The sequence below is a fragment of the Triticum aestivum genome, chromosome 7D, assembly GCF_018294505.1.
Source record: "Triticum aestivum cultivar Chinese Spring chromosome 7D, IWGSC CS RefSeq v2.1, whole genome shotgun sequence".
In the NCBI taxonomy this organism is placed as follows: Eukaryota; Viridiplantae; Streptophyta; class Magnoliopsida; order Poales; family Poaceae; genus Triticum; species Triticum aestivum.
The window spans coordinates 81,656,482-81,678,005 of NC_057814.1; the positions used below are offsets into that span (position 1 = coordinate 81,656,482).

A 21,524-nucleotide genomic window follows, 5' to 3' on the forward strand; every position below is an offset into this window, starting at 1 on the left:
GAAGGCGGGGTTGTACTCCTCCTTCAACGCCAGCACCTATGCCGCTGCAGCTTCGTCTCCGGCGGCGGTTGCCTCCTTCGCGTCAAACCATGCGCGCTCTGCCGCCCGGAGACACTTGAGCGCGGGGGAGAATATACAGTCCAGCCTGTCGAAGTTGGCCCACCCTCGTGCTCCAGCGCTACGGGAGAGGGCGCCGCGTTTCCGTGCCTGCTCCTTGCACCACTCCTCCACCGACAGGTGGAGGAAGCAGCTCCCGGCCTCATCCCGGTAGGAGAAAGGGCATAAAGAGCCCTCCACCGGTGTTACAGTTACATATTGCATGCACTCAACACCTCCACGGCGATAGCCACTCTTACAAGGAACTACTCGCGGCTATTCCACGTACTCAATCTACGGAAGAAAGTCTCAACGCTACCCTTGATAAGCCCTACTCGCTGCCATGCCTGTCCTTCACACGCCACACGACCCATGACACGGGCGACCTCCGGAGTTACGCCGTCGAACACCACCGCGTTCCCGTGCTTCCAAATCTCCCATAGAACAAGAATGATAACTGCCCTGGTGGTTCTCTCGCTAAGGCCCTGCTTGTGCCTACTCTGACACCAGTCTGGTAACGTGTCATCTGGGCGTGGTGCCTAGTCCGGGACGTCCAGGGCAGTGCAAACGTGCGTCCATACCTCACGAGAGAATACGCAAGTGAGCAAGATGTGGGTTATGGTCTCCTCCTCCTAGTTGCAAAAAGGGCACGAGTCCTGGTGTGGGAGTCCTCTTCGCGCGAGCCTATCTGACGTCCAGCATCTGTTGCGAAGCGCAAGCCATGAGAAGAAGCGGCATTGCAGTGGAGCCCTTGATTTCCACGTGAAGTCAGTCGTGGGCACAACTGTCCTGCCGCGAACTTCGCTGCATATGCCGATCTTGCAGAGAACTCGCCACCTCGCTCCCAGGACCACCTGAACATGTCCGGTCTGTCCTCCTGGAGCACGACCTTGCTAGTTCTCATTCAGAGGCTGAGGTACTCCCTAATGGTGTTAATCTGTAGGTCAGGCCCCAAATCTCTTGCCCATGAATGGCCCTCCAGTGCCGATACCACCGTCTGCGATCGCCTGAGCCTAGATGGGACAGCGGCATACACCAACGGCACCAGCTCCTGGATGCGATGCCCGTCGAGCCACCGGTCCTCCCAAAACAATGCCCTGCGGCCATCCCCAAGGTTTACTCTGGTTGCCGCTCTAAAGATCTACATGGCATCCTTTGGGACCATGATTTTAAACTCTTGCCAACACCTGGTTTGGTCCACCCGCTACAACCACGGCCACCGGACTTGCATAGCCGTATTGACCACCTCATGTCTGGGATTCCAAGGCCGCCAGCCCACTTGGGCATGCACACCGACAACCATGCAACCGCGCAGTGGCCACCCCTTGCTTCCTTCTTTCCACACCAAAGAAACCCTTGGATGATCTTGTTGAGCGCGTTGATCGTTCTTGCTGGCAGGTCCAGGGCCATCATCGCGTGGAGAGGCATTGCGCTGAGGACTGACATCACTAGGAGGAGACGTCCGCTCTTCGGCAGCGCAGAGGCCCGCCAAGACGGTAAGCATGCGCCAAGGCGATCCACCAAATATTGCAATTGCGCTACAGATTGCTTCCTGAGAGTTAGTGGCAAGCCAAGGTATTTGCAAGGAAAGTTTCCCAACGCACAGCCAAGTGTGGTGACAATCCCCTCGATCTGGTCCTGGGAGCAGCGTATAGGTATGACCGCGCTCTTCCTCATATTCACTTGCAACCCCGAAGCCACTCCAAAGGCTTTGAGCATCATCCCACATCGTTGCATGTCCTCCATGCTTGGCTTCAGAAAGAGCATCACATCATCAGTGAATATGGACATGCGCTGTCCCATTCCATGCGAGGCGAGGGGGTGAGGAGGCCATTTCTTCCTGCCTTATCAAAGAGCTTCTGCAGCGGCTCCATTATGAGGATGAACAACATTGGCGAGAGGGGCCCTCCTTGGCGAAGCCCACGACAGTTGAGGATTGGTTTGCCTGGGACGCCATTCACCATGATGCGATTCGATGAAGTTGCCAGCAATCCACTCACCCATTCAATCCATCGCGAACCAAAACCCATGCGTTGCAGCACCTCCACTAGAAAAGGCCACTGGACAGAGTCGAAAGCTTTTGAGATATCTAGCTTCAGCATGACTGCGGGATCCTTCATCGCGTGCAGGCGCCGAGCCATGCACTGCACCATCATGAAGTTGTCATGCAACAATCGGCCTCTAATGAATGCCCTCTGGTGCATGCCCACCAGGTTGGGCAAGTCATTAGCCAACCTCACTGCCATTGCCTTGTCGAAGATCTTCGCAACCCCATGTACCAGACTGACTGGATGGAAGTCTCTCAACTCCTCAGCCCCATCCATTTTTGGCAGCAGAGCAACCAAGGCTCGGTTTATCGATCCCAGGCCACGCATGTCCCCATGAAAGAAAAGCATTCATGGCCCTCATGAAATCCGTCTTTATGATATGCCAACAGCTTGCATAGAAGCGGCCTGTGAACCCATCCGGCCCCGGCGCCTTGTCCAGGGGCATGCCCTTGACGATCTTCTCGACCTCGTCCTCCATGAACGGCCTCTCCAGATGCGACAACTCCAGTCGTGGCAGGTCCAGGGCGTCGAGGTTTATGGTATACGCGCGCTCTGAAGCAGAGCCAAAAATGCTCTCATAGTACTCATCCACAGCCGCGGCGATGGATTCATGTCCCGTCAGATATTCCCCCTCCTTGATGGATGTGATGATGTTCCTCCTCTGCCGTTGTCTCGCATGCCGGAAGAAGAACTTTGTAGTCACGTCCCCTTCCTTGAGATACAGGAGCCTTGATCTCTGCCTCGCAATCGTTCTCTCTAAAGAACAAAGGCCGAGCAGCTTCCGCTTCAGAATCCTCCTCAAATCTTGCTCCGCTCAGGAAAGCTGCCTGGAATCCGAGGCCACGTCTAGTCGCAGAATGACCTCAAGCGCAATTGTGATCTGAAGCTTCACATTGCCAATCCACCTATCGCTCCATGTCTGCAACCTCTTGGCCGTGGCTCTTAGCTTAGCATCCAAAACCACAAACGGGTTGCCAAAAGAAGGAACGGAGTTCCACGCCAATGCAACAGTGTCCATGAAGCCTTCCGCCTTCGGCCAAAAGGATTCAAATCGGAACCTCCTCCCCATGTGGAAATCCGCATGCAAATCCATCAGAAGTGGGCAATGGTCCGAGATCGCAGACCCAACCGCCGATAAGAAGCTTGCGGGATATAAATCCTCCCAATCCGAAGTCATGAAGACGTGGTCAATCTTCTCTACGGTCACATTCTCCCTCTCGTTGGACCACGTGAATTTTCTACCGTTCAAGTACATCTCTTTCAGCTCCAGCCGATTCAGCTTTGCTCTAAAGCGCCCCATCATTCTCCTGTTGATGGACGAGTTACTCTTGTCTTCAAGGTTCACGAGGAGGTTGAAATCCCCGACGACGGTCCACGGTCCGGCATGTAAGTCTCTGATCTCCACTAGCTCGTCCAAAAACTCAACTTTGTCCGGGTTAGATTGGGGCCCGTAGACTCCTGTGATCCACCATTCGGGCGCCCCGATTGGCTTAACCAACGCAGTTAGGGTATTACGCGTATGATGTACGATGCGGGTGAGATATGGAAACGAGTAGGGCATCCCAAGCTATAAGGATCCCTCCACGCGTGCCTTGAGCAGGCAGGTAGTAAAAGTTTTCATACTTGTTACACAAGCAATGTTTTACAAGATCTACCGAGACGGACTCCAGCTTGGTTTCCTGGAAGCATATGAAACTGATGTTTTATAAGTACTAGCCAATATTAAAACTGATGTAGTACCAAGAAAACGACGGGGTAAAGAGATCTTCCGAAAATTGATTGGTGGTAGAGAATGAAAACTCACATGTGTAATCAAGAAACCAACAAACAATGAAAAAACGTGTGCCTACAAGGCAAATGAGGGATTCTTCGGCAATGTTTCAACTGCACAGAGATCGCCGATTTCGAGTTGCTGCGAAACTGGAGTAGAAAACACCTGTAAAACAATAGCTATTGTAGGGGAGGTGAAGCGATAAAGAGGAGTCACGAACGACCCCGAGACTTTGACGACGGCGGCGTCTCTATGCACGTGCCTGGCTACGTGCTCGCTGTGTCTAGCCGCTCCCGTCCTGCCTCCCCGCTCCCTCCTTGTGGCATAACTGCACCATGTTCGTTGTGTCCCTAGAGTGACTCGGCGTCGATACCGTTGGTGCCTTATACAGCCCGGCCCTGTGTTTCCCTGTGTAGGGGACGTTGATCGGTCCAGAGCGATGGCCAAGGCTGGCGCTGGCGGCGGAGCTGCAAGACGGAGGGGAGCCGGCTGCGGGGCGATGATTAAGGCAGACATGAGAGGCAAGAAAACCCAGGGCCGAATTTTTATATAAAGAAGATCATGTGTGCGCCTGCTTGGAAAAGCAATGGGATCAAAGAAATCCATTTGTTAAGAAAAGTTCCTAAACATAATTTGATGCAGAAAGGGGATCACTTGCGCCCGCATGGAAAGACAAGGCGATCAATGAAATCCATCCATCAAGACAAGGAAACTTGTGATCTGTTAAGATTTTTGCAAGTTATTTGTTTAGAGGGAAGGTTGAGAAATCGATGTAAAAACCCGGAAGGTGGGGTTCAATTGAAAAAAAAATTAATTGAAATGTGCAGAGGAGAAAAAATCAGCGTGGAGAGGGTGGTGGGAGATGAGGTGAAATTAAACTGATGGGATGTGATTTTTGTGGTGATGGGTCAGGATTAACCGGGTTAGGATCCTCTTTAGGAGTAGAGATTAATAGTATAGATGCATCCTGATATTGTATTAGCATACTGTAGTTATGTTATCATGAAATTAAACTCAGTATTTGAGGTGAGAGAAAAATAATGTGGTGTATGTACTTGTGAGCTTATATGCTCTTGAATGAGCAGTAAATTTGAAAAAAAAATGAATAGTATTTTTTTTATAAAATTCTAAAGTTTCTGTGGCAAACTTTATGGAATGTTTAGAGTGCTTGCAAGGTTTCATCAAGAAATCACCTTCACGGAAGTTGTGGAACAATAAAATCGATGCTCTGAAAATGATATTTTTTAACGCATTTTGAAGCACAGATTAAAAAAAAAATTGCCACCACTTTCACCAATGTGATTTCATGACGAAATTTCACAAGCACTCCAAACATTCCTTAAAGTTTGCCCAAAAAAATTCAAATTTTTTGAACTTTTTTGATTTTACTGTTTTCATCATGAGCATTTGAGAAAGACACTTTCGTTGATGGGACTTTTTTTTTGGACGCTCCGCTCTCCGGATTTTATTCATTTCTTCCTCCCTCTTGAGTCTCCTCCTATCCACCTCTAGCCTCGCGCGACCTGCCCACGCTCGCCGGCCATGCCGCCGCCACTCTCCTTCCTCCACCCACCGCCCAACCCGCCAGTCCTCCACCCCTCCCCCTTCCACCACCGAGCCCCCCACCGCCTCTCCCTCCGCGCCGATCCCCCACTCCGAGCGGCGGCGGCGACGGCGGCAGCGGCCGAGAACCCGTACTCGGCGGCGCCCACTGCGGCGGACGTCGAGATGTTCCGCGGCGGGGACGGCGTGTGGACGGCGCGGAGCCCGACGGTGGTGGTGCTGTGGGACCTCGACAACAAGCCCCCGCGCGGGCCGCCCTTCGAGGCGGCCACCTCCCTCCGCGAGGCGGCGTCCCTCCTCGGCCGCGTCGACTCCGTCTCCGCCTTCGCCAACCGCCACGCCTTCACCCACCTCCCCGCCTGGGTCTCCGCCGACCGCCGCGAGCGCCGCGCCCTCGACCGCGCCGAGCGCACGGGCGCCGCCGCCCCGCCCGTCCCCTACTCCTGCGCCGTCTGCGGCCGCCGCTTCCCCACCCGCCCCGACCTCGCCCGCCACTTCCGCCAGCTCCACGAGCGCGAGCGCAACAAGAAGCTCGGCCGCCTCCGCTCCCTCAAGGGCAAGAAGCGCCAGAAGTTCCGCGAGCGCTACATCTCCAACAACACCAAGTACCAGGACGCCGCGCGGGAGCTCCTCACCCCCAAGGTCGGCTACGGGCTCGATTCCGAGCTCCGGCGCGCCGGCGTCCATGTCCGCACCGTCCCTGACAAGCCGCAGGCTGCCGACCAGGCGCTCAAACGCCAGGTGAAGCACGCCATCGCCTGCGGCGTCGACTGGGTCGTGCTCGTCTCCGATGACTCCGACTTCACCGACACGGTGCGTAATGCACGCGCTGCCGCCCTGAGGATGGTCGTGGTTGGGGACGGGTGCCGCGCTCTCGGGAAGGTTGCTGATATCTGGCTGCCTTGGGACAGCGTGCAAAACGGGGAGGTTGATGAGGAGATGATGCGGAGTGGGAAGGTTCCAGAGTTTAGATACGAAGAGCACGATGAGCAATATGATGATGATGAGTTTATAGTGGATTGGGATACGAATGAATTGGATGATGTTGTTGATGACATTGTTACAAGCAGGACCAAAGTTTTTGGTTCTACAACAATGTCTGCATTTGCCGAAGAGGACATTGTTGATGGTATTTTGGGGCTTAGACATAAGGAGGATGACATGCTTTGGAGTAGCGACGACGAGGATGAGGACGGTTATTTGTGAGATTTACATGGATTGGCAGGTAACAATTGGATGTGTCTGCATATTTCTATTGCTTTCAACTGATATACCATGGCAGTTGCCAGTTGGCCCTCTAGATAACTACTGTAGGATTAGTAACAAGATATTGAGCGGTGCACACAGTTTGCTTCAGCCTATAGTTACGCCTGTACGATGTGATGTGGTCTTTGTGCATATGTTTGATAACAAATATTCCTTTCCATTTTTCAGACTCAAACTGTCTGCGTTGTTAGGATACAGTGATTATGCTGGTTCATTACAACATCCTTCTGATGCAAAATGTCTGCGTTTGTTAGTATACACTGATTACGCTGGTTCATTACAACATCCTTCTGAATGTTAGGACCAACATATGACCAAGTAGCTAGGTCATTAGCAGCAATTCAGTCCCGCTGCTCAACTTCGCCAACTTGGTGACACCTCAATTCTCAGACTTGCTAGGCAGCATGTTTTGTGGGGCGATAGGAGAGAAGTCTCCCTACCACATGATCAATTGATCAACAAGACAATACCACTGGCATCTGTCCTTGAGTTCATGTCATTTGTACATCACAGTCTAACTCCTGAACGAACTTCACCCGAAGCTTGATTGCTTTCCTCAGTGCTCTGCTGCAGGCAACTAGTCAGTAATATCAGTATCTGTCGTTTACTCGTTTTTTCACTTCAGCTGTTGCCACTTCAATTTTTCCTGTTTTGTCTCGAACGATTATTCATCCACCTTTATAAAGAGAGCATCATCACCCAAACCTTCTTCAGTTGGTGTCCATTTGTCTCGCAAGTAAATAGTACCTGTAACTTAACCCCTCGCTAATCTACTAAATTGAAATAGCAAGGTCCTTTTTGCCAATTCCATCTTGTCACCTCCATAAGCAACACTCTCCGTTCACCATATTCATAAAAACCCTCCTCAATGTTCATCATGTCAGCATTGTTCAGCCTCTAAAAGCCTCTCTCTACAGTTATTCTGGAACCAATGTCATCTGCTAAGCGATCTGCTACTTTTCCGCAATTGGTCTCCTTGATTTCTGTGACTACTTTATATTGCCAATACTCTGTAGCTTTGCAGAACTATTATGCGAGGGCAAGGCTGTCTAGAAATTCCCTTCCCCAGACCCCACCTTGTGCGGGAGCTTTCAGCACTGGATGCACCACAGGTAGTATCTGCATTTTCCGAAGAGGACACTGTTGATGTTATGTTGGGGCTTCGACTGAAGGAGCACGACATGCTCTGGAGTAGTGACGTCTAGGATGAGGACAGTTATTTGTGAGATTCACATGGATTGGCAGGTAAACAATTGGACATGTGTGCACATTTCTTTTGCTTTCGATGCATATACAGTGGTCTGTCGATCCTGTAGAAAACTGATGCAGGGTTAGTAATAAGATGTTGAGCGTTGCACACATTTTGCTTCAGGCTTTAGCTATGCCTATACTGTTTGTCAGTCTTTGCAGATATGTGTATGACCAAGTAGTTAAGTCATTATCAGCAATTCGGTTGCACTGCTCAATTTCACCAACTTGGCGACACCTCAATTCTCAGAACTGCTAGGCAGCAGATTTTGTGAGGCGCTAGGAGGGGCCTGGCGGAGTGGTGAAGTACTCCCCACTTGTGCCAAGAGGCAAGAGGTCCTGGTTTCGACGCCGCCTCTCTGCATTGCAGGGTGCAGGGGTAAGGCTTGCTTCGTATTATCCTTCCCCAGACCCAACCTGGTGTGGGAGCTTCTAGCACTGGGACTGTCCTTTTTGGAGGGAACTCTCGATACCACAATCATCAACAAGACAGTACCACTGGCATGTGTCCTTGAATTATTGACACTTCAACAGCAGTCTGACTTCTGAACTAACTTTAGTACCTCAAACTTGATTGCTTTCCTCAGTACTGGTCTGCACGCAGGTATCTCTTGTTTCTTCAGTTCAGTTGTTGGCACTTTGATTTTTCCTGTTTGGTCTCGGATGATCATTCATCCACCTTAATTAAAATAAAGAGACCATCATCACCAACCTTCTTCAGGTGATATTCTTTCTTTGGCAAGTAAACAGTACTTGTAACTTAAGCCCTAGCTAATCTGCTGAACAGAACACCGTGTCCTTTTTTTTGTCAGTTCCATCTTGCCATCTCCATAAGCAAACATGTCTGTTCATCACATTTCATGGAGACCCTCCTCTATGATCATCAGGTCAGCATTGTTCAGCCTCTGAGTTTCTTACCAGGCCACCTCTTCACAGAAATATGTACAACATGTCTGGCAGCCATTTCCCGTTTCAGTTGGAAAAGGCAGTCGGGTGTTTGGGGTACTATAGGTGATCAAGTGGTGCTATCATATTACAGGGGGCTTTACACAAAGTTGCGTTACAATTAATGCGTGTCTTCGAGATTTCCTGTGAGCAGACACCGCAAGTCATTCAGTCTTATGGTTCTTCATTATCTACATATGGTCTTTTTTTTCTTAGGTGCTCTTTTGTCTGGGCCTTCAGTTTATGTTCTTATTTGGCAGCTGTGTTTATCGGTAAGAATTCATTCAGTCTATCCTTTGTGCTCATAACAAATAAATGTTTCTCCTGCTAGTCAGTCTAGAGCCTTGAGCATGATACAAGGAACCCATTACCTTTATGGTGGAATTGCCACAACATAGGCATCCTTGCTATTTTTTTAGAACGCATGCTTATAATTTATTGGAGCAGTGTTGTAATGGAAAATAGGTTCGCAATACATGTTTTATTTGTGTGTTGGGGGAAAATGGCTAACTTGAGGTGCAAATTTTGCAGCATACTGAGCTTAGGAGCACGTGCATTGTTCAGCGGCTGTTCAAATTCTTCGATGTCTTATGTTCAAGAAGTTTCAAATACCATTTGAGAAACAGTAGGTTACTCAAAGCGTTTATTTTCATGAAGTTTTAAATGCTCCTTTTTGAAAAATGGAAAACAGAAAGGAAGGGCCAGAATACTTATTTTAGAACTGCAATTCTGTTGAACACAGAAACATGATTAAAAGAATTGTATTAACGTATCTGCTCAAATCTTGTCTTATTTTATGAGAATTGTTTTGCTTGGATTCATTTAAAATTTGAAAACCAAATAACCCTCATTTAGCGATGGGTTTAATCCAGTGAAAAAAATATGTGTCTTGGTGACAACAGAACGCCTAGTGCTTAATCACGCTAGGCATGTGCTTAGGTGTGAGAGGCGCTAGGCAAAGTGAAAATGCACGATTAACACCTGACGCTTTTCTTTCATTGATTTAACCGCCCTTTTTGTCCCTACCAAACTCTTTTTGCTAATAATTACTCCAGCATTCTATAATGTGTGTCTGGTGGTACTGATTGTTGTGCAGAGAAAAGTTCAGTTCGGCCACAAGATCCTTCACTCACTCGCTTATTTTGCTTTTCAGGATAGTTGGTTCCCAAAAGACCACCGAATTCAGATCAGCAGAACAAACAGCCATCGCCTGACATTCATGATGCAATTTGTGGATAGCAATCACCCCGCTAATGCAGTAGCTGGAAGCGAAAGAGAGAGCTTCATAGTTGGAGAAAATCTTAACCAGGACACAAGTGCACCCTCGAGGCAGTCTGAAGGAACAGAAAACAGGGTACACGTGGATGGTGGGCTGGCCTCGGTTGCAAAGATGCTACTTGAAGAGTGTCTGAAGGCTTGCAATGGCATGCCCTTCAAGGGGTGGGTGGCAATGTGGCATGCTGTGGTGTGAACATTTTCTAAAATTGTGGATGCACTGTCATGAATGTGTGCCTTGAAGATTAACCTGAAACTGTTAATGCCGTGGGTCAAAGACAAGCTGACTGCCTGCGTGCTGTTTACAGACATGCTCTATGTTCTCTCTGTTCTTTCTGCATTATACATGTGCTGTAAGTTTCTGAGGAAAGATGTATACGCAGTTGCTTTTTTTCCGGCGGGGGGGTACATGCAGTTGCTTGACTGAAGTGCACCTCTTTGTACGGCCTAGCGACCAATGGCTGTGCTCATGAGAACAGAGCAGGTTTGGGCAGCCTGAAGCAGCAGTGGAAAAAAAGAAGGAAAATCATGATCTTCCAGGGGTTGATTGACAATAGTTCCAGCCTTCCGGGGGTTCTTAGAGCATCTCCAGCCGTTGGAGCCCCAAAAATACCACCGTACCTAAAAAGTTGATGCCAAATGCTTCATCCGGCAAAATACAAGTGCATGGGAAGGGTATCTTTCTAGCCACACCCCATCCCAACTAAAAGTTTGTGAAGGAAATGATCTAGTGGGCCAAGAAAAAAGACATGTGGGAAGACTTGATTCGCCAAAACTTCCGCCGGCGCTCCCAAGAGCCCGCCCCCACACACTGGGTTTCGCCTGAGTTTGCCGGCGCTGAGGATGTTCCTGGACCGTTTTTCGGCAAAAAGCGTCGTCCGAGCCTAAAACCAAGCCTAAGCAAAGCCTGGAACCGGAAGGCGTCACGCCAGCGATACCGGCCAATCGCCAGTGGGACGATGGTTGCTACTACCAGCACCAAGAGAATGCGGCGTCCTGGGTAATGGGAATGAATGATTAGTCCATTTTTGCAGCTGTAGGAGAACACACACCATGAACAGTACGAGAATCCAGCGCCTGACGGTGCACCTGACCTTTTTTATTTTTTGAATAAGACGGTGCACCTGATTTCCTTGCGGTACTGGAATACCTGCGAGTTGGGATGGGGACCTATTTCCTGATTAATGACCAGGAGCAACCTGAACGGTCCTTGCTGAACCTGCTGTAGATAGCCAGAGTGAGGTTATCGACCGACCGAGCAGCGAGTTCTGCATGACGGAGAATTTACGTTGGCTGGTACACCTGTGTACCCAGCCACGCTAGGGATTCTCGTGCCTCCTGAAGGCGCCATTGTCGGTCTACCTTCTCTCTCGTGGTCTTAGGGTGTATTTGTTTGGGCTGCAGCTTCTCCGGCTGCGGCTGCAATGGCTCCGGCTGGAAGGAGTGGCTGAAAGGTTGAAGCTGAGGTGCAGCCGTTTGGTGTTTTTGCTGTAGCACCTGTGGCTGTTGCTGAAACATGTTGAAATGACCAAAGCGCCCTATGTTCTTCTGTAGATTGGGTCCTGCCGAGAGGGCTCTGTTTTTTCAAGCTTTTTTGAATTTTGTTACGGTTTCTGTCCTGCTCGAGGAGGCAAGGCGACGGCGGCTCTCCGAAGATGAAATAAGATTCTCCCTGTTTAGCTCCTGTTTCTAGCATTGTCGAATGGTGTGTGGAGGTTTGCCTTCGGCGGATTTCACGGGATTCGGTTGGTGTTTGTCTTCGATGGATACATGTGGATCATGTTTTCATTCATCTATGTTTATGTGTCTACAGGTCAGATTCTTCTGATCTATACTTTTTTTTCATTGCCGGCGGTTGTTGTTCTGGTCTTCGCACGATGACTTTTCGATTGTCTGTAACAATAAGATTTGTCCGAATCAGATGAGGGAGTGGTGAAGACGACGCCATGTCTTCGGCTTGCTTTCGTTGTTGTAGTCATCATTAGGTGGTTTATAGACGTATATGGTGGTTTTTGTACTAGTTCTACCGTACCGTTGAGGAATAAGTCAAAAGTTCTCCTTGCACAAAAAGGACATCACGTACTGCTGCAAAGAACTTTAATACGCAGTGTTACTTTTTTGTAGGGGTCACTGGCTCCACTACAAATCTGTTGTCAGATGGCAAATCAAATATTTTTCATGGCAAATTATGTTCTTCGAGATAACAAGTTTAGTTGGCGAGTATAGCAAATTTGCCTCAGTTTATTTTTTATACAAAATTGCCATCATCGTAATGAAAATTTTTTCCTTGAAGACACCAGATTTGCCGTGCCTAAAAATCTAGTGTTGGATTTTTAGAGTTTTTACAAGAGAAACGAGTAACCGTTGACCCGAATTTTAGATCGACGAGGCAGGTAAACGGCAGCACCAGCAACTGGAAATCTCGAACGTTCGATTCACCCGGAGCGGGACGGGAAATATCCAGCCCGACCGACGTAGGCGCGTAGCATCAAACACCCGAAATTCTTCTCCCCCCGAAGAAGCTACTAGAAGAAACAACTCACCATCACCAGTAAACCACTCGTCACCACTAGCCGGTGGGTCGGTCGGTCGCTCACCGCCTCCTCACAGCGAGAGTCCGTCACCCGGCGGGCGGGCCGGCCACCGTCCAACGGCAGCCGCTCAAGCAATAAACAACCCCGGGCCGGGACAAACCAAACCGTTCGCCCAAAGTTGACGAGGCAGGCGGAGACGAATCGCCCGGGCCCCACCCGCATAAGCAGGCGCCACCACCAACCCAAACAAACCGAGCGGGGCCGATGGGTGGATAGCAACGCCGTCGCGGTCGCCGTCTTTGTCGGGGACCCCAGCGGCGCGACACGGCCTCGCGCGGGCGCCACCTCGCCTCGCGTGAGCTGCCGTATCCCGGCCGCGAGCCTCCCCCTCGTCGGCGCCCCCGCGTCCGTCCACGTGGCCGCCGCGCGAGCTAGCTCCTCTCTGCGCGTAGGTCAGATGGGTTTCGTTTCTCGTCGTGCCGTCCGACGCGACGCCACACGTGGCCGCCGCCGCGGGCCGACATGGAGATCCACGGCGCTCGTTCACCTCTACTAGCTGCCCCGACTTTTTCCCGCTTCGTTAGACGGTGGTGGGGCCGGGCGCACGCGACCGGCTAGTGCTGGCTAGCGCGGCGCGCCACGGCACGTACCGTGCGTCGAGTCGTCTCGCGGGGATATTTGCGATCGACCGATCGAGGCTCGTACAGTACTGTCAATCACGACAGCTTGTTAGCGTGCGTGCGTGCATGATTTCGTGGAGCGCAATAGCTCACACCTTGTCAATTAGCTCGATCGCGATCAGAATCTCGTTGCGTGGCGTGGGTATCCCCTAAGTCGCAGTGACAGTTCGTACACATCCAAGTCATCCACACCCTTTGGCCTCTGCTACTTAAAATAAATCCCCCGGATAAGTCACAGGACCGATCGGACAACACACCTGACTCGACCGAGTACCGCACAAGCTGATAGCTCAAGACGAGACGATGCCAATCCAAGAATCTCAGAGGTGCATGGCCAGCGCCGACCTCCAATCGCTACTTTTTACGGAGCACACTTCCGTGTTACAGACGGCGAGGCGGTCGGGTGCACCCTATCCCACCGGCGTCACACCAAAAGCTGTGTCTGTCGCTCACTCACGACACGCACCGGCTAGAAAGACAGACAAGAAATCCATCCAGCGCCTTCGATGAATCACCGCACCACTGGCCCTAATCCCAAATCGCCCACCCACCAACTCGACGGGCACCGCCTCGCCGCCCGCTAATCCCCACCGCGCCGCGCCGCGCGACGCACTTAATCGCCTCTATTTATAACCCCACCCCACCACCCCTAGGCCCAGTACCAGTGGAGAGAGAGGCCGGGCCGACACACACACAGCGGCAGAGCGCCCACGCCTCAGGCAGGCGCCGCACCAGCAACCAACCAGCCCATCCCCTAGGAGCCGCCGCCGAATTGGGTGCGCGGGCGCCGCCATGGAGAGGGAAGCCACGGTCGCCTTCTACCCGCCGGCGCCGGCGCCGCAGCAGCAGCGCCCCACGGCCGCGCAGCCGCTCTCGGCCCGCGTGCCTGCCGGCGGCGTCCACGCGGGCCGGGGAGGAGGGGGCAGGCAGTACCGCGGGGTGCGGATGCGCAAGTGGGGCAAGTGGGTGGCCGAGATCCGGGAGCCCAACAAGCGGTCGCGGATCTGGCTCGGCTCCTACGCCACCGCCGTCGCCGCCGCGCGCGCCTACGACACCGCCGTCTTCTACCTCCGCGGCCGCTCCGCGCGCCTCAACTTCCCCGACCAGCTCCTCGACGGCACTGCCCCCGCCGCCGCGCCCGGGGACCTCACCGCCGCCGCCATCCGCAAGAAGGCCGCCGAGGTCGGCGCGCGCGTCGACGCGCTCCACTCCGGCGGCATCGGGGTCGGCATGGGCGCCCCTGCGGCACCGCCGTCGCCGTCCCAGCGCCGCAGGGCCAAGAACCCCGACCTCAACCGGGAGCCCACCCCCGACACCGACGACGACGAGTGAACTGCTGTAAACCCCCGCCAATTCTTCAGTTCTTCTCCGACCACCATCACCACCTACATACCTAGTACTAGTGCGTCTTAATTAGTGGTTAGCAACCAGCAGCGAGGTAGCTAGCGGTAGCAGAGCATCAACCATCTCAGTGAGCAAGCAGATACTAGTTCAGTCAGTTCAAGAAGACATGGGGAAGCAAGCATGGATCGGACATGCAAGGTGTTCGGTGAAATGCCGGATGAGCTCGGGGACCAAACCCGACCAATAATGGAGCCGCGACGTCGCAGTCAGCTCGGCCAGGGGGTTACTAAGTAGGGCCTGGGCTATCAGCGACGGCGAGCTTGGTGGCAGTAGACTCAGGGTGTGTGAGTGCGTGCTTGGGCATGGGCATGCACCTAAGCAAGGTGCATGGCCATGTACCGACCTGCATCAGATATAAGAGTGTTTGTAAAGAGAGATACCGGCGAACAAACAAAAGCTTCAAGAATCATTCCATGCACGCACTCTCTCTTTCGTCTCTGTTTCTTCATCTTGATTCCCACATCATCATGGCCCGATTCCAGGAAAGCAGCAGCGGCAGTGCAATTCCGTGTGCTTTTTCGAGAGGAACACCGAACACGGCGGCCAGGTCCCAGTTCCCACCCGCCTCAAAAGCAGCAGCAGCAGCCGCCACCGCCGTAGCGTCTCGTGGTGCGCCTCCCCTCGTGTCGGCGTGCCGTGGCCGTGGTGGGCCGCCGACGTGGCCCGTGGTGCGTCTCCCCTCGTGTCGGCGTGCCGCGGCCGTGGTTAGCCGGTGGTGGGCCGCATCCTCCACCTGCGCCGGCCACCGCCGGGCGAGTCAGGCGTACTGCCTCGTGTGTACGGCATATGATGATGGGTGTCAGTGGAGTCTGGAGTGGACCGGTGGTGCTAGGTGCTCACGAGGTTTGGGTTTAGCGCGGGCCCCGTGGGGGATTAGTGCGTGGCGTGGGTGATGCTGCGTCTTATCGGGCTAATGATAATGATGCGCGTGTGTCGGCACTTGATTACGCCGCTTACGAGCCGCCCTGGAAGATTCGTGTGGAGTCGGACGTCGCAGTCAGTCCATGGACATGGACGGACCAGGTGTCGACCGGCCGCACCAGCACCACCAGGACCCAGGAGTACTTGTTTCCTTTTTCTTCTGGATGGAATTGTGCATGGGAGTCCATGAAAATCCATGGAGCCAATCATCAGTCGCCGAACTATCCGGATCGAGCGCGGGAGGGCGCCAAATGACCTCGTATCACTCCCCGTTGAACTGGGTGACAAGTTTAGTTAGATTGTGAGAAAGTTTCATAGGATCTGAGAATTGCCGTTCGAGTCGGCATCAATCAGGTTTTGTGCAACTTGTAGTGAAAACAAAACAAGTGGGTGGTGAGTGAGCAAGCAAGCTGCCAGGGAAACTCTGCGGATTTGGAGAAACAAAACAAACAGGTAAAACAAGCTGCCGGCCGGGACCATTCTCTGATTGTCTGTTTGACCTGTTCGGTGGCGGCGTAAACATGCATTTCTGAGCTGTCGAGAGCATAAAAACAAATTGGGACGCTGAGATTCCGAAAGCAGCGTGTGTGTTTATATATGAATTCAGAGATCCGCGTATCATCGTTCGGCTTGCATTCGGCGTTGACGCTCGTACTATCATGTTCTCTTCTTTTATGGATTGGATCTGTTGATCGGCCGGCCCTATTGTAGGATTCGTATGGGTGCACGATCGAGACAATCTCAGATGTTCTTTTTTATAGGAAATGCTAATGCCTCTGTTTCGTCGCCAGAAACCATCACACTAGCTTGGACAACAAAGTACGGAGTAGAAAATAGAGAAAACACCAAATCGGTAAACGCAGCTATTCCCCTCCGTAAAGATATATAACCTCCATAAAAAAATATAAGAGCGTTTAGATCACTTTCGGAGAAAGCAGACGCGAACGCACCAAGACGGAAAGATGCACTCCGGACAGGGAAACCAGCTGCGTTCACCGGACGTGAATTGCACGCCTCACGTGCACGCGCGGAGATCGCCTGGTCGGCGTCACACACGCATCGCATTGCACGGCGCAGATCGAGCGGTCGACCGGCCGCTCTGTACGTCTGCGTCGCGCACGGTCCATGCACGTACGTACGTGCATGCACCTGTCCAGCTCCGACGTGACGTTCTCCGCGAGTGCAACCGTGCTGCATCTTCTTCTTTGGAAGAGAACGCACGGTGCCGCATCTTGCTTTGGATGGATGCGAGCTGTGGCGATCGCAGAGTACCAATCCGTTCAATTCTCTGATCTATTTTCTTTAAACAGTTTTGTCCGTCCAGTTTGTGCCCAGTCGCCCCGAAGAACAGCCCGGCCTTCCGTCAGGAAATGGCTACTGGCATATTGGAAAGTGACATACTAGTGCACTGGTACTATCTGCGTGTACAGAACTATTATGCAGTACGGAAACGGAAGAGAGAAATTTCCCCATACTTTGACACGTAGGAACCGCAAGTTGCAAGCGTGACGACCGACAACGTGTCCACTCCATGATGCTTCATCATCATTTGAAGGAAAAAGTTCAAAATAAACCTTAAACTTGTAGACGAAAGCTAAATCAAACCCTGAACTTGCAATCCCAGAAATCAGCACACCGAACCTTGAGCCCATTTAGCTGGTATTTGCGGACTTGGCAAGTCAAATCCTAGGATTGTTGACCGGCTGGCTGGACATTGAGACGAATCGGGCCGGCCTATTAGGGTAGTCACTGGCGCTGCTATGCTTTTCTTTTGTTTTTTGTTATTTATTTTCGTAATGATAATATATTTTTAGTACTTTTATAATAACAACAAACATTTTTTTTATAAAACTACACAAAGCCACTTGTCTTTTATAAGGAGCGACGAGAAATTACTAGGCGACAAAAGAAAAATTCGCTATCCAGCGTACTTCACAGGACTCAAACTCTGGTTCTCGCATTGAGAGAGCAACCCCAGCTAGCCACTGCTCTGAAGGCTGCTCATGACGCTAGGTAGTGCACATTTATAAGAACAGACAAGAGCGTACATATATCTAAACATTTTAGAAAACTGAACATTTCTTGAACATTTTTTTGAACAATTTTGAAATGCTGATTTTTAACGCAAATAATTTACGAAATTCCAAAAACATCTGTAAGGAAAATGCGACACAATTCCGATCATCTTTTGACAAACGTAAACAATTTTTGAAATCACGAACAGTTTTAAAAATTTGGACAAAACTTGAGAATTCCAAACAATTTTGGTAAAACACCAAACATTTTTTAGTTTGCGACAAAATTAGAAAAGATGAACATTTGTTTTACTACTGAAAATTTTATGAAATGCTTGAACACCTTTTGAATTTATGAACAAAATTTTAGTAAACATTTTTTTGAAAGCCTGTGCATATTTTTTTCAGGATTCAAGAATTGTTCACTTTTTTATTGTTATTTTTATGTTTTGAAGAGTGTTCGCTTTGTAAAAACTGATTGTGTTTTCAAAAAAATTGTTCCTTTTTCCAAAAGTATTTGGAATTTCAAAAAGTGTTCCCACCTTAGAATAGCATGAGGATTTAAAAAAATACGTCTTCAAAATTTGTTTGCTCCCAAAAAATGTTTCCAAATCTCGACGCTGGTGTCTGATTAAGTATGTTCGCGCTTCATATTCTTGCACTAAGAGTAATCCACTCTGATGGCTAGCTACTGGATATCGGCTGCGTCAAGTTACAAGTTCGACTCTCCCGTTCTCTTTCTTTTGGTTATATTTACGACGCACTTACGAAAAAGTAGAAAAAAAAGACCCGCCCTTTACGCCTGATGGGCCGGCCCAATCGCGTCTGCAGCCAACAATCCCGGGAGTTGATCTGCAACGTCGACAATCCCTGTTTGTGAACGCCTTCAAGGTTCAAAATAGACGATCAGTGAGTTCGGTGTGCTAATTTCCGAGATTACAAGTTTAGAGTTTGATTTATCTTTCATCTACAAGTTCAAGGTTTGTTTTGGACTTTTTCTTATTTGAAACCGCCAAAGCTACCTATACGGGGAGGAACGTTGGCACAAAACGTAAATTATTCAGAGAGCTCGATCGTCAGTCACAAGCCTGCAGATCGCTCAATGCATGCGGTGGTTTGCATGAGTACTTGAGTAGTATCCTGAGCCGTCTGGCCGACCTAGCAAAGTCCCTGCAGATGATTCATTCAACACCGCGCGTTGTCAGTTCGATATACTAGTATCTACTCCGGCAACACAGTGGGATTTTTCTTTTTGGAATGTTTCAACACAGTGGGATTGATGCGCGACGTATATATAGTATGCGCGCGCGCAGGGGGCACCGCCGCACCGGGGCCGACGACGGCACATGGTGACCGTGGTCCGTGCATCGAACAAACAGCCATGGGAAGCAGCGGGCTGTGCGGCGGCCACATTCCCTTTCGTGTGCGGGGCCATACGAGGACGTGCTCGTGGGCGTAGGTTGGGGTTGTGTCTCTTTGCTGTAGTGGTGGTGGTGGTGTGCGCAGTAGGGGGAGGCCGGTTGCTGTGTCGATCGTGGTGCTCGGCTCGTGACTTTGCGAACGCGCGCGCCGGCCGGGGACCGTGACATGCATCGTGTCGTGTCACACGCATGGACACCGCCGTGCTTCCCCATGTCGGGCCCCTGCCGGCTATGCTCTATAGCACGAGTAAATTCATCTCCTTATTTCAGTAAGTTTATATCTCTCACGCGTCCACTGTTTTGACACGTATGTGTATGCGTGTGCAAGTGCAACTTCTGACGGGAGACATGGTAACTACACAGGCTGGTTCGTTTGTCAAAAAGTTGGGCGTGCTCGCAACGTCAATTTCCACTAAGCCAAGCTAAAGGTGAAATGTGTCTGATACAACATATAAACAACCAAATGAGCGGCCTGGCTTGTCCAAGTGCCATAGACAGTTTTTCCGTGTGACACGACACGATGTCACGATCAATGAACGCGCACGCACAATCGATGCTACCGCGGAAGGAGCACAAAATGGTACTACTGTACTACTACTACCTTTTACTGTAGTACTACTGTTACTCGGAATTTTTAGGCAGTAGATAGCGTGGGTTAGGATAAACCTAGCCGCCGCCACAGGAGAGACACTCCTTCCCGCGCCGTCTTCCGGCGGCTCTCCTCCGCCGGCGATCTTTTGGTCGTCGGTGGTTAGGGGGGTCGTCGGATCCCGCGCGTGTGGATCGTTTATAGCTTTAGGTTTTAGGGCCCAAAAAGCTTAGGGTTTTGGATCGTTCGACGTCTTGCTTTTGCGGCGGCGACGGCGATGCTGAATAAAAAAGCTCCGGATTCTTGTCCGGCGAGGCGATCGTTTAGAATTCATGTTTATCTCCACATTGTAATCCCAACTCTATTCTATCTCTCTCCCTCTCGTAGCTGTTTAGGAGTCCTCATTACAACCGAATCCTTGTGATCGGTTTCCTCTTCTTGTAAGCCACGGCAGGGCTGTTCTGCCTTGTTCAATATAAACCAACGCGGCTCCCCTCAAGGGAGTAGGAACGCTTCCAATCTTACATGGTATCAGAGCGACCTCTTCCCACACATCTATCCACAAAAAATCGAACCAGAAGCACGTCGGTGTCGCCCTCATGTCGTCGTCAACAGGAGTTGCCCTCAACCTCGGTGCGCCTCCATCAGAGAAACTTGCGAGAGGAAACTTCATCCTCTGGAGAGCGCAAGTACTCCCAGCCCTGCGAGGTGCGCAGGTGACTGGGCTATTGGACAACTCCGACGCTGCCCCACCCAAGATGGTGGAGATCACCAAGGTGGACAAAACTTCGGCCATGGAGCCGAACCCGCTGTATGGCCATGGATCGCCAAAGATCAACAGGTCCTCTCATACTTGCTCAACTCCATGAATCCAGAAATCCTTGGACAGGTTGTCGGGAAGGAATCAACCTTCGAGCTTTGGACAACGGTAACAACTCTCTTCGCCTCTCAGTCCCAATCCAGGATCACAAACCTGAGAATTGCAATCACCACAACCAAGAAGGGCTCCATGTCAAGCTCTGTCTTCATGGCGAAGATGAAGAACCTTGCAGATGAGTTGGCCGCTGCTGGCCGCCCGGTGTCAGATCCAGAGATGGTTGACTATATTCTTGCAGGCCTTGATCGCGATTATGATCCAGTAGTTGCGGCAATAGGAGCTGTCAAGAATCAGATCACACCAGATGACCTCTTTGCCCAAATCTCCGCTTTTGATCAAAGGATGGAGATGTTAGGTGACTCGTCATCAGGGAGTTTCCACACATCTGCAAACGCGGCATATAGAGGCCGTGGACAGACCCGCGGGAGATCCTATCACGGGCGAGGAGGAAGGGGGCGCGGCCGTGGTGATCGTTAGCCCTCTCCTGCAGGTAGCGGCGGCGGAAACAGAGGGCGCCCTCGACAAAAACAGCAACAAGGCGTGAACAACAGCAACAGCATGACTATCCTGAATGCCAGATTTGTCTCAAACATCATCCAGGGGGTGCACGCTCATCTTGGTGGCGCTATGAAGAAAACGATCAGGAGGAGAAGGGGGCACATGTTGTCTCCTACGGTGTGGATACAAATTGGTATGCTGACACCGGAGCTACAAACCACATTACCGGAGAGCTTGACAAGCTGACCATGCGGGAGAGATACAATGGAGGCGACCAAATCCACACGGCGAGTGGTTCTGGTATGGAAATCTTACATATTGGTAGTTCAATTGTCAAAAACCTCGTAAAAAATTTGCACTTGAAAAATATCTT

General features: G+C 51.0%; 2 protein-coding genes across 11 annotated transcripts; both read left to right on the top strand.

Annotated features, from left to right (window-relative positions):
* Positions 1 to 5,390: 5,390 nt before the first annotated feature.
* On the top strand, positions 5,391 to 10,523 carry LOC123170148 (uncharacterized). 10 transcript variants are annotated; one of them, XR_006485054.1, is made up of 7 exons: positions 5,391 to 6,703; positions 6,913 to 7,989; positions 8,155 to 8,713; positions 8,805 to 8,879; positions 9,154 to 9,209; positions 9,469 to 9,562; positions 10,091 to 10,523. XR_006485054.1 is itself a non-coding variant. In XM_044587986.1 (2 exons), exon 1 carries the CDS (start codon positions 5,458 to 5,460, stop codon positions 6,682 to 6,684), a length of 1,227 nt encoding a protein of 408 aa, XP_044443921.1. In that variant the 5' UTR covers positions 5,391 to 5,457; the 3' UTR covers positions 6,685 to 6,703; positions 10,091 to 10,523. The 10 variants fall into 10 exon arrangements, 1 of the variants encoding a protein (XP_044443921.1); XR_006485050.1 differs by having other exon boundaries at positions 8,155 to 8,879; XR_006485052.1 differs by having other exon boundaries at positions 7,761 to 7,989; positions 8,155 to 9,083.
* Positions 10,524 to 14,070: 3,547 nt separating this feature from the next.
* Positions 14,071 to 15,248, top strand: LOC123170149 (ethylene-responsive transcription factor RAP2-9). Its single transcript, XM_044587987.1, has one exon. It carries the CDS (start codon positions 14,219 to 14,221, stop codon positions 14,756 to 14,758), a length of 540 nt encoding a protein of 179 aa, XP_044443922.1. The 5' UTR covers positions 14,071 to 14,218; the 3' UTR covers positions 14,759 to 15,248.
* Positions 15,249 to 21,524: the final 6,276 nt, after the last annotated feature.